The sequence below is a fragment of the Pygocentrus nattereri genome, chromosome 29 (genome assembly GCF_015220715.1).
Source record: "Pygocentrus nattereri isolate fPygNat1 chromosome 29, fPygNat1.pri, whole genome shotgun sequence".
In the NCBI taxonomy this organism is placed as follows: Eukaryota; Metazoa; Chordata; class Actinopteri; order Characiformes; family Serrasalmidae; genus Pygocentrus; species Pygocentrus nattereri.
The window spans coordinates 3,317,830-3,330,933 of NC_051239.1; the positions used below are offsets into that span (position 1 = coordinate 3,317,830).

The window sequence follows — 13,104 nt, forward strand, 5'->3', positions numbered from 1 at the left end:
TGAAAACATCCACAGGTGTTTCTGTCCATCCTTCCACTGTGAGAAGACCACTCAGCGCTGTGGGTCTGAAAGGATGTGTAGCTGATCAAGAACCTCACTGAGAAAAGGAGACGGACACAAACAAAGAAGCTGAACGATGGACTGACCACCCCCGAGTCCAGACCTCAGCACCACTGAATGGGTTTCTGAGAAAGATCCTCAACCACCTTTAAGCTGGCCTGACCAAGCAGCTGTGGAATCCCAAGCAGCTGCTGCACCTTAACCATTCTGGACGTTCAGTTACTCAGTCAACGCGTTTCTGAAAACCCAACGACAGACTTACAAAATAAAAGTCAGTCACTTACTTACAAACATATGAATTTATTTTTAAATACATTATATACAAAAAAAACAACAACAAAAAAAAAAAAACAACACAGAACATGTACAAGAGTTTGGGTTTGTTCTGAAACACCGAACGGCTGTTCCTTCATTCTCCCGCTGGTTTAATACTGCAGTCATTAAATCCGTCTGAATCCGACCTGTGAACAGCAGCTCTGAGGAGGAGAATGTGCCGGTACACCACGTGCATCTGGTTGATAAATAAGTTTTACAGTGCATCCTCTTCGTTATAAATAAAAACAGTTAAATAATCCCCCCAAAACAAACAAACAAACAAACAAAAAACAATTAAAACAAAAATCAGTAGGTTTGTATGGCTGGTGAAAACACGAAAATGTACAGGTTTTAAAAAACAAACAAAACCCAAACAAACAAACTTGTACACATTAGTAGCAAATGTGTGGAGCTCAAAAAGATTCGAACTCAGTGACCTCTTCTGTCCTTTCCACCCTCCAGCAAAGTGACCCCTGGCCAACTCACAGCCCTCCAGTTACGGCTCAAACCCACCAGAAAGTGCTCGGGCTGTGAAGCCCTGTCCACCCAGACGCTCTGACACCAACACCTCACATTGGGATCCTGTAAAACGAAGAATCATCATCATCAAAAACTACAACAGCACCTTCTCCATGGAACTTTCTGCTCCACCTTAAATGGTCACATTCTGGCGTTTAACCCTGCATTGACAAATCACTGGCCACTCATCGCCTGTGGGCTTTTCTGGAGCTGACCGTTGGTCGTCATGGTTTCAGTGGCACAGATCAGAAGGATTGTCTAATAAAATCCTGGACTACAAGCGTTGATCTCTGCGCTGATCGTCACCGCCAGCGTGTGAATCCGGGTGCGGCCTCTGAACGAATTGAGATCAACTTAATTTGCATGAATTTGGCTCAAATTTCTCATGTTAACAACTCCGCCCACTTCACACCGCCTCACCGGAAACCTGCAGCGCTCATCATAAAGGAATGGATCAGGGCTGCTTTGCCGAGTCACATGGCTGCTGGTGTGAACGCCAGGATGTCACTGCTTCACCTTTTAAGGTAGAACAGGAAATTCCAGAAAAGAAGTGTCGAAGCTAACTTCTCCACGTTTGAGAAGAGCGTAACGAGTTAGCGCAGTGCTGGGAGTTAGCGCAGTGCTAAGCTTGGCCTTCCACTACTTGCTAGCTACATTAGCCTCACGGCTCCAGGCCTCAACCTAAAGGCAGCAAACAAGCCGAAAGAAAATAAGATGCACTAAATCTTCATTTTTAAGCCCACAGTCGGAGCGGAATTGCTCAGAACTCAGCCGCCCAACGTGCTGTTCACTTTAGCTGGAGCAGCGAATGCTTACCTTTTCTTGGGCTTCACTTCCCAGCCATCGCGGCATTTGACGAAGGTGATTTTCTTTCCGGGTGAGATCTCAGTTAAAGACGGGTCTTCGGCACAGAAAGTGAACCTGAAGAGAAGAAAGTTCATGTGAACAACAGCACAAAGCCAGAGCTACGGAGGCTCAATTCAGTTCTAGACACGTTCCACTCACTTCATCTGCGTTTCTCCGCATTTGACCCGGATCCGCCGAACCTCCAGAGTTTTTTGGGTGGGTTGGCTGGACCAGGACCACAGGGATTTAATGTGCTTCCACACTGCGGACAGAGACTCGGTGGGGCCTTCCCAGCTCAGCGTGATCTTCAGAAGATCTCCGATGTCCTCCTCCGTGAACACCAGGAACGTGTTTGTGAAGTTCAGGCCAACTCCGCCTTGGCTGTGGGAAGGAGACCATTAGAAAACTTAATAATAATAATAATAATAATAATAATAATAATAATAATAATAATAATAATAATAAAAACTCAAAATGCTTGATAGTACATTAAATAAGCTGGTAAATAAAACTTTACAGCAGAAAAAAAAACAAAAAAAACCAAAACAGTATAGAATTAAAAAGGTAGAAGATTTGAGGCTTACATGTTTACGCTCAGATCCTCGGTGTCGTTGTGGGAGCCGTACAGTTTGATGTAAAACGTGGGGTCAGCGTCATCTGCATTTTTTCGGTTGAAAATGTGCATCTTCATCTGATGGTGATAACCTGCCGGAAAAAATATCCCCTTTTTATTTCTGGTATTTTTACAGTATTTAGTAGATGTGGTTTTTCCATCTGAGTTTATATTTGCTGCATGTTTTATTGGAATATATGCAGATCATGATTGGCCTTTATAATATTCATAACATTAAAATAGAGAAAAAAAGGCAAAAAACAGCAACAAAGTGGCATTTGTGATCTCCTGGTTGCAGCTCTATGACTGAGACGACCGTCAGGCTCATAATCTTCCAGAAGATCAGGTTCCCAGTGATTTATAAAAGAGCAGCAGGATTAAGTTCTGAACTTACACGTTTACAAATGACACTAATTGTTTGTGATCTGAGGATATTAGTCTATGCAGTTTTGCTCAATCTTACTCGATACGAGATTTCAGCTGCTCAGTGGTCATCGCTGTCTGACTCCTCTTGATGTGCTGTACATTTTTCAATAGGAGACCGATCTGGACTGCAGGCAGGTCAGTCAAGCACAGGCACTTGGTCAGGCCTCATTCTGCAAGTCGCTGTGGCTTCATAGACAATGTCCTGCTGAAACGACCATGGACTCCACTGGAAAAGACGTCATCATGGTGCCTCTCAAATCTTGGTAAATGCCTCTGCTTCAATGGTACCTTCGCACATTAGTGGGCACTAAGACCCCCACACAATGGCAGATGGTGGCTTTTGCACCATTCGCTGCTACAAGTCTGGATAGTGCCCTTTATCTCTGGCCTGGGGAACTCAATGTGCATTTTCCCCCAAACACAAGCTGAAACGTGGACTTCCGCTGTGTTTAAGCCCATCTGAGATGAGCTCAGGCTCAGAGAACTCGGCGGCGTTTCTCCACAGAACTGATGTACGACTTTCCCCTTGGATGAGATTCCTGGTGCAGTGTCAGACGGTGTGAAGTCACAGCAGTTTTCCCCAAAGTCCACCCATCTGGCCACATTTAACACCGTAGCATGACGGTTTCTCATGCGATGCCGTTTGAGATCTTGAAGGTCACCCATGTTCAGCAGGGTTTTCTGGTATCGCCCCCAATCTAAACCCTAACCTTGCACTGCGAAGGTTTCCTTCAGTTCCTTCATCAAGGGTAGCACAAAGTGGTGAACCACAATCTTTAGATACCCAAAACCAGGCCTTTAGATACCCAAATCATGATCCCTCACCGGTTACCAATCCACCTACTTATTGTGGAACGTTTCAAAACTTGAATGTTCCATAAACGTTTCTCTTATGTTGTTCCAAATTCAACATTTTTAGGTCAAATAAAAGTCAGGTCATTTTACTTTTGTCAAAATGTCCAGACTTTTCTGGAAACACAACCCCTCTTTTAAAGCAGCGTTAGCCGCTGTAGCTCACCAGCGAACGGTGTGTCTGCGCGGGTTTTCAGGTACATCTTGCTGTTCCTCCTCTTCCTCATCTTCTTGGCGTTGTAGCCGATGTTGTTGCAGCGGTTCTTCCTGCAGCTTAGGCAGATCCCCTTATTGAAGCGGTCGGGTCCGGTGCACTGATACGCGAAGCTAATGTGATCTTTATTCATCAGAGAGTCCACGAACAGGTGCACCGCCCGCTCGTGCTCGCACTTCATCACGTCCATGAAGTCTGCAGAGAGGAACGGACGGAGAGTCAGGATGTTAAAGCTGCAGGAATGTTACAGATTTACGTCTGCGGGAACAATCAAGAGGTTCCTGAAGACGGAATATCGTTTAGTGATAGTTTAGCATATTAGCCGTCAGTGAAAACAGTATGTTTTGGTTTATCGTCAGGGTGGGAGAGGTTGTAAAATACAGATCACCTAAATTAGCACTTCTGTACTGTGTTTTTTTGGCCAGAAATGGGGCAAAGTTTTAAAATTATGATACTTCAAAAGCAGAAACGATGCAAATATACTTCAAGAGAACTTCTGTCTCACCTTCGCTTAGCTTTGCAACATTGTTTCCATTTAAACGTATGGAGCCAGTTTAATGGCAACAAAGCCGGTAGCTAACAGCTCATTCTGCTAAGACACATTCATCAAACAGCCCGAGGAGCTGCACAGACTCGACTGAACGTCCCTGATGTGAAAAACAGCGTAAGCGTTAAGGGTTACGTGCATCATCACCCACTTTGGTGGAAAAGTAAATTGTCCCATACTGAATGTGTATAGTGTAGTGGGTATATAGCGGTTGGTGTAGTGTAGTGGGTATATAGTGGTTGGTTAGTGTAGTGGGTAACACCTCTGCCTTCTACGCTGTAGGCTGGGGTTCAGTCTCCTGCTTGGAAAAGTTCCCTACACTATACCAACAAGAGTCCTTGGGCAAGACTCCCAACTCCACCTTCACCTCCCTGTGTAAAAATGATCACATTGGAAGTCGCTCTGGATAAGAGCGTCAGCCAAATGCTGTAAAAGTGTACTCACTGCCCGCGGCGGCGGTGGACAGAACGTCTCCCAGAGCGCAGCCTGGCTGGACGTCTCCTCCGTTGGGATAGATGTCGATGTCTCCGATCGGCTGCTGGATCCCAATACTGACCCCTAGCGCCTCACGGGTGTATGTGTGCAGAACATCAACAAACTCTGCATCGTCTGGAGAAAGGCGCTTATTAGCCTCCGCCCCCTCAAACATCGGCCCGGCCGGGTCTAAGCCTGTCCAATCAGAATAATGGATTTTATTCTCTGGATCTGAATGTAAATGCTACACCATTTGAGGTGGAACGGAAAATTCTAACGAAGCTGCGGAACAGTTACAGCTCATTAAACACAAACTCGTACCTGTAATTCGTCCGATGGTTCCGTGTACAAAATTTCCAGCGTATCCGGCTACATGAGCTCCGAGGCTGTAGCCAATCAAGTGCACCCGCTGCAGGGGCAGCTGCTGCTCATCCTGTCATAAAACATGTGTAAATACAGCAAACAGAACAGACTACTTATACACGGCATGCGTGTTACTGAACAGCCGTGTCTCGGCAGGCTCAGCTGTGCTCCCTGCACTACATTACCCAGCATGCTTTACACTAAATTACCCTTGAAAAAAAATTGAAAGCACATTGAACTAAAACCCGTCCTGCTTTTTCAGGCATGATTTAGTCCGTTTTGTTTGTAGTTTCGCTGCATTTCGTTTCATTTTTCATTGATTAAACTGTTTGTGTCCATCTCCAGCTGGAGTAAAGCTCAGCTGCTCTTTAACACGCAGAGAAACTGACCTAAAGGAAGCGCGAATATTAATCACTGCAGTCATGAATATTGATGAGTGCAGTGGAGTTACTGTGCTCTAAACACAATAACAGGCTGTTGATACGGTGATGAACGACTGCGGGAGAAGAAAGGAGAATACATCCCAAACACAAAGAGCCAACACAGCCCACCAGACCAGCTTTAAGATAAGGAAAGAAAAACAGCTGCGCAGACCGTCCCGAGAACAACGCGACCCGTTTAATCAGATTTAACGCTCCGGCGGGCGACAGAAACGTGTAGCGCGAGGGGTCTTAGAATGAGACCTGATGTAGGGTCTGCTGCGGTCATTAAGCTTATAAACAAGAAAGGAATTTGATCTACATCAGCAGCGATTCTCCGACGTTTAGGAATATGAGATCTGGTCTTTCAGGTTAGCCAGTTTGGCTCCACCCATAAACCTCAAATATTAGTGCCAAAAACAAGGAGAAAACATCTCATTTAAATGATCAGACCGGCTAGCAGTTTTACTGCAACACTAAGAGTTTAAAGACAGGAAGCACAAAGATTCTGTTTAATGAAGATGGACTAAAGGTTAGACATGCAGGATGTTCTCCAAGATCTGGAAGGTTCTGATGGTTCCCCACTGCTGTTTAAACATCCTGAATCCTGATCAGTTAACAGGTGTTGATGTCAGTGTAAACAGTCTTAGTACCTGTAGCCAGTCCAGCAGGGCGGCGATGCTGACGCCAACGTGGCGCGTGTGGTTAACGGCATCGGGATAAAGCTGGTGGGCCAAACTGAGCCAGTCCACCACGATCACATTCGCCTCCGGCTCCCTCTGCTTCACCGCCGCCACGAGTTTATACAGCCAGTGCTCAAACATACCCCCAATCTAGAGAGAGGCAGAGAGAGGTGGTTTGTTACTAAACTAAATCTCTGCTGTGCTGGAATACAGTGAGAAATTCCAGAAGGTTCCTGATGTTTAAGGACAAAGTTCTGATGCTCTAAAGAGAAATTTAGGACGGAGACGTTAAAGACAGAGAGCCTTTCATCCTCCGACACCTGCGCTCGCGACACTGACCCCACAGAAACAAACAGAGCCTCAAACTCCGTCACAGTTTCCACTAAAGCGGAATCCAGTCACGGCTTTCCACCCAGCTTTTCAGAGGCTGGAACGGACAGAACAGCCACAGAAACCCCGACAGCGCAGATCTCACCAAGACCAGCGGTGAGGAGAAACGGGCTGGAAAACCGAACCAACGGTAAAATTTACAGGTGCACGACCTCAGAAGAGCCCCGCCCACAACTGTCAGCACATCTGCACTTTAAAGGCCTCTCAGCCTCAGAGAGGCATTCAGATCTTTGGATGTTTAGATGTGGCTGATGTTTCAGGCTGGGGGGAGGAGTTTATTCAGCAGAGTTTTTTGGTCACTGCACTCATGTAGTAATAATAATAATAATAATAATAATAATAATAATAATAAAAAAAATAAAAGAAAACAGGCTTTAGATTTAAATCACGGTAACGTCTTTAGATTTTAGATCACGGTAACATCTCCCAGCCCTGATTTCTGGTCTGCCCAGACAGACACTGAGTGCTCCTCACCGTCCAGCCGTGGATGATGAGGATGGTCTTGGCGGTGGAGTTGAAGCCACACTCCTGCAGACACTCGCTCTGACCGGGCCGCAGGAAGCAGCCCTCATCGTCCAGATCCACTGACCAACGCAGGTTATACTTTATCTGGTCATGAAGCTGATTCGGAGGCACAGTCACGCTCTGCTCACCTTCACCTGCACACAAACATCAAACAAACATCTAAAACATCTAAACATCCTTTATTTTCCCCAGTTCTACTCGACTGCCCAGCCGCTCTTTACCCCTCACAGTTAAACAGGCCGTTTTAGTTACTGTTACTTTAAGACTTATGTAAATGAGCTCTGTTCTGATTGGCTGTCAGTTCGCAGATCATTCAAAAAACAGTTTGGACTAAAACACCTTATAACTTCAGTGTGAATGGGTGGGGCTAAACTGCTGTAGGCGACTCCACCAAATATTAAAATCCCTTCTATAAATAACCGGTTCAGATGTAATCAGAGCGGTTCGGTGTGAAACGTTCTGTTCTAGATAAACGTTCTGAGTCAGAGCCGCTCACAGTGGTGGTGATAGGAACCAGACGTCCCTCTAAAAGCTCCTCACAGAAAGTTCCTACATGAATTGGTTCTGAATTCACTGCCTGATGACTGAGACGCTGTTTTATGGGAGTTTAGAGAACTTCAACTCCATTCATGGTGGAGGGAGACATGCAGGGCGCTGTGCGGCAAAATAGTCCCCAAAGAAAACTCATTATTCCAGATTTTCCACTATTTTCCATCATCAACATTCCATATAAGCTCAGAAGACTCGTGTAGGTTCTCTGGTGGTTCTGGATGGTCAATGAAGTGTCTGTATCTGTGTTGTAGTCATGGCGACGTTTCACACCAAACCCTCTGAACCTCTGATTACACCTCACACTCTGAGATAGGCAGAACTTTGGAAATCTGTGGTGTTCCCTTTAAGCCCAAAGCCTGTCCAGTAGGAGCTGTATCAGATGTTACTCAACCTTCAGCTTAAATGATCCAGCTTGAGAAATCCAGCAGAGTTGGGAGGCTCACCTGCTCAAAACACACCTGACCACACTCCTGCAGGTGGAGAGCAGGTGTGTCTGAGCTGGACTGAAGCTCCTCGCCTCTGAGAGAAAAAGTTCCACTGCACTGCCAAGAGCTCCTGAAGCCAGAGTGTAAAAATATTCCCGCACACATTTAGCCTTCAGCAGAGCCACTGGAGCAGACATTGCTTTACACAGCGGAAAAACCCACCTCCTAGATTTCATTCCCCATTGAACCTGGATTTCATTCCTGTTAAATCTGGATTTCGTTCCCATTAAATCTGGACTTCGTTCCCATTAAATCTGGACTTCGTTCCCATTAAATCTGGACTTCGTTCCCATTAAATCTGGACTTCGTTCCCTCTAAACCTGGATTTCTTTCCCTCTAATTCGGTTTAAAGCTACTTTTATTCACATTCAGCCAGTTAAACCTGATTTTATCCTCTTCAACCCGACTTTACTTCACTTTCACTAACAGAGCAGTTCACTCCAGCCACAGCATCAGCGCCGACAGGCTCCGCCCCCCGGACTTCACACTTATGCTGAAACATCTCTGAAGACCATTAAAGTCAGTAAGAGCTACTCTACAGCTGTCTAGAACCCGAGTTCTCCGCAGCCTCCGCCGCCAGAACGCAACTGCCGCACCGTTTAAGGTGGAACGGAGAGTTCCGACAAGAAGGTTCTTGGTTTCTTGGTTCCTCACCTTTGTGAATCTCGTTGCTGAGCGCGCTCAGAGCCCACGGCGCGAGGAGGATCCACAGGAACACCGGGACATTCCTCATCAAGCCCACAGCCATCACACACAGCGCCTCCGAGGACCGAGCGGGGGGATCGGGACCACCTTCACTGCTGCAGAAGATCTGAGCTTCTCCTCCGCTGAGCTGCTCGCGCTCGGGCTGATGAATGGAGCCGCTCAGCTTTAAGTTTTAAATAGTTTCTCTCCGGGTCATCTGACCATCGGCAGATCGCCGAGAGCACGTCCTCGGCCTCTGATTGGTCAAGCCCCCGGGGGTGGGCGGCGCTTCAGGGTGTGAATGAAAGAAGCCGGTTTAACCCTTAACCTGCAGGAGGCTGAGGAGGGGCGGTGGGGCGGTGAGGCGCGGGTGGAGGTGGGGGGTGGGGGGTGGGGGGTGTTGCTCGTTTATTTGCTTGTATACTTGGAGGACATCCTGAGTAAAAGCTCCGCCCACTTCTCAAACAGGTCAAATCAGCAGCGCTTTAATGAAGTCTTTGATCTTCTAAATGAGCTTTAATCACAGCTATTACTGATATTACTTTTATTAGAGCTTTATTCTGATATTACTTTTATTAGAACTTTATTCTGATATCACTTTTATTAGAGCTTTATTCTGATATTACTTTTATTAGAACTTTATTCTGATATTACTTTTATTAGAACTTTATTCTGATATCACTTTTATTAGAGCTTTATTCTGATATTACTTTTATTAGAACTTTATTCTGATATCACTTTTATTAGAGCTTTATTCTGATATTACTTTTATTAGAGCTTTATTCTGATATCACTTTTATTAGAGCTTTATTCTGATATTACTTTTATTAGAACTTTATTCTGATATTACTTTTATTAGAACTTTATTCTGATATCACTTTTATTAGAGCTTTATTCTGATATTACTTTTATTAGAACTTTATTCTGATATCACTTTTATTAGAGCTTTATTCTGATATTACTTTTATTAGAACTTTATTCTGATATTACTTTTATTAGAGCTTTATTCTGATATTACTTTTATTAGAACTTTATTCTGATATTACTTTTATTAGAGCTTTATTCTGATATTACTTTTATTAGAACTTTATTCTGATATTACTGTTATTAGAGCTTTATTCTGATATTACTTTTATTAGAACTTTATTCTGATATTACTTTTATTAGAGCTTTATTCTGATATCACTTTTATTAGAGCTTTATTCTGATATTACTTTTATTAGAGCTTTATTCTGATATTACTTTTATTAGAGCTTTATTCTGATATTACTTTTATTAGAACTTTATTCTGATATTACTTTTATTAGAGCTTTATTCTGATATTACTTTTATTAGAACTTTATTCTGATATTACTTTTATTAGAGCTTTATTCTGATATTACTTTTATTAGAGCTTTATTCTGATATTACTTTTATTAGAACTTTATTCTGATATCACTTTTATTAGAGCTTTATTCTGATATTACTTTTATTAGAACTTTATTCTGATATTACTTTTATTAGAACTTTATTCTGATATCACTTTTATTAGAGCTTTATTCTGATATTACTTTTATTAGAGCTTTATTCTGATATTACTTTTATTAGAACTTTATTCTGATATCACTTTTATTAGAGCTTTATTCTGATATTACGTTTATTAGAGCTTTATTCTGATATTACTTTTATTTGAACTTTATTCTGATATTACTTTTATTAGAACTTTATTCTGATATTACTTTTACTAGAACTTTATTCTAATGTTAATTTTATTAGAACTTTATTCTGATATTTATTTTTATTTTTATTCTGGATGTTAATTTTTCATTGTTTGTTTTTAAATCTTTTCTTTTAATGAATGTTTTTATTTTTCCAAATTCTGGGGCAGTAATATTGATCGGGTGATCTGAACAACAGGAGGCGCTGTTTCCCTAATAAACATATGTACCATTTGAATAACTGTCACACAGCAAAGCTGATTCACACAGAAGCGTGAGAACATGCCAGAACCTCTGATGGTCAGTTTAAACTGCAGTGGTCAGTTATTAAAATGATGGGATTGTATAATAAAGACTGATCATGGAGTTTCTGGTAGAACCTTCTGATCTTTATGGGGAATCAGTGTCACTGCAATTAACTGACTGTTTTATGAAAATAAACCTTTCCTCTCATTTTTACTGAGCTGTTTCTGAAAGGGGCTGGGATGGGGCGAGGGGTCAGTTCCTCTTTCTGAGAACCATACATGTGGCTACTGTAAGGGTTATCACTTTTTTTAGGATGTTTTTCAGAGACACTCGGAATACAGAGACCAGTTCACAGTGACTCATTTACACCAACTGTAAAACGCTAAAATATTCCACACTGACCCACACTGACCGGCACTGACCGGCACTGGCCCATGCTCTAAACCCACCCCTACAGGGTTCCCTGGACTGCAGTTCTAGGTAAAACCCTTCATCAGTAGTGAGTCAAGGTTTTAACCCCTAAAATGTGTCCTTTACTGCAAAGAAAATCTCAGTATCTAAAATGGTTCTTTGAGCCTCTTTTGGTTCCCTAAAAACCTTTCAATAGATTTTTCCTTTAGAGAACCATGTTTGTTCATGAGCCACGAGAGTGTGAAGAACATAAGGTTTAAATACGTTCTGCATAAAGGTTTGTGGAAAAACCATAAACATAGGAAGAACCATAAACATAGAAAGAACCATAGGCATAGAAAGAACCATAGGCATAGGAAGAACCATAGGCATAGCTCCGTAATGGTTCTTTAGACATAGCTCCCTAAGGGTTCTTTAGGCTTAGCTCCCTAATGATTCTTTAGTCATAGCTCCCTAAGGGTTCTTCAGGAAACCAAAAGCTGGTTCTCTATGGCAGTGGTCATCAACCCTAGTCCTGGAGATGTTCCTTCCTATGGACTGTACTTTGAAGCCGGACTTTCTCCAGATCATTAACTTCTCCAGATGTTCCTGATTGGCTGATCAGGTCCATTAGTGTTATTAGTGTTAAGGGGTTCAGGGGTGGTCAACATGTAGACCTCCAGGAGGAGAAGAACCCTGTTCCACACCATCACTTGTTCACTACTTTAGCCTCAAAACCTTAATCAGCTTCATTCAGGGCAATGTGTGGGGATTTGGGGGGTGGGATTAGGGGGCTGTCCAAATCATCACTTTACACACTTCAGACTAAGTGACTAAACCCTGATCCAGTCTGGAGAACCTGTTCCACCGGCTCATAAGCCATCAGCCCACACTCGCTCTGTATCTCCGGTCAGGCTGACCTGCAGATCTACTGGAGCTCCGTATCTTACGGTGCTAATCACAATCAGCAGAACAGAACCTTCAGAACATCAAAACACTCTGCTCCAGCACTCAGGACCCTGAGCATTTTACACACTAGTGTTAGCTTAACTAGGATCTTATGGGACCCGGTGCAGAAAATCCCACTCCATGCTGTGACTCATGAAGTCCTGTGGTCACACTGTAGGGGGCGCTATGGCTGTATTAGAAACTTCTGGGCTTGAGCCGTTTATCTATGGGAAATCGGTGGGATTTTCAATTATCACTGCAAACAGAGACAGTGTAGCCTCTTCAGCTCCTCGGGACCACCGGTGGTCCCAAACCGCACTTGGTCCTGTTCTTCCTAACATTCATCTTCCATAAGCTCCATTCAGAAGCTGGGCGTCGTGTGAGGCTGTAGCTCTTCTCTCCAGTCTAATAGACGGTGACGTCATTTTAAACCCTTATAATAAAAGAAGCTGAACTCAGTTTTTCTACTGAAAGTCGACCCGTTTTTCCCCAAATCTGGGCTCCAAACTATAAACAGACGGCGTCTCTTCAGTGATCTGCTCTGGAAACATCACTTTTAGATAATAACACAAAGAGTGGCTCTTAGCAGTGAATCATGAGCGTGTAGTGAAATGTGGAGATCATAAAACACACGTTCTGTTAAAAATAAAATAAAATAAAATAAATAAATAATAATCTAAATAATCTGACATACGATTCAGTCACGGAAATTCAGATGGACAAACCAAAACACCCCCTGGAGAATAAGAGGTTAAGCGAGGCAGGCCACTTCCTGTTTCCCCTGTTATATCAAAAACAGGAATACTGAACAGCAGAGGGCGCTGTGAGTCGGCGACCCCTTTGCTGGCGGCCAACG

The 13,104-nt window shown here is 43.4% G+C and overlaps 1 protein-coding gene across 1 annotated transcript; it reads right to left on the minus strand.

Moving 5' to 3' along the window:
- Positions 1–395: 395 nt before the first annotated feature.
- Positions 396–9,140, minus strand: lipg (lipase, endothelial). Its single transcript, XM_017681644.2, has 10 exons — positions 8,938–9,140; positions 7,196–7,380; positions 6,302–6,481; positions 5,188–5,299; positions 4,837–5,061; positions 3,798–4,040; positions 2,325–2,445; positions 1,900–2,121; positions 1,711–1,815; positions 396–957 (listed from the first exon to the last, which is right to left on the minus strand). The coding sequence occupies exons 1-10, from the start codon at positions 9,029–9,031 to the stop codon at positions 945–947; spliced, it is 1,500 nt and encodes a 499-aa protein (XP_017537133.1). The 5' UTR covers positions 9,032–9,140; the 3' UTR covers positions 396–944.
- Positions 9,141–13,104: the final 3,964 nt, after the last annotated feature.

Bases quoted from the DNA above. Each gene is read 5' to 3' on its own strand.
- lipg (XM_017681644.2), bottom strand. From the start codon at position 9,031: ATGGCTGTGGGCTTGATGAGGAATGTCCCGGTGTTCCTGTGGATCCTC. The intron at 2,446-3,797 runs GTGAGCTACAGC...TTTTTCCGGCAG, and splicing joins CGCAGACACACCGTTCGCTG to GTTATCACCATCAGATGAAG. The intron at 1,816-1,899 runs GTGAGTGGAACG...TCTTCTCTTCAG, and splicing joins TGCGGAGAAACGCAGATGAA to GTTCACTTTCTGTGCCGAAG.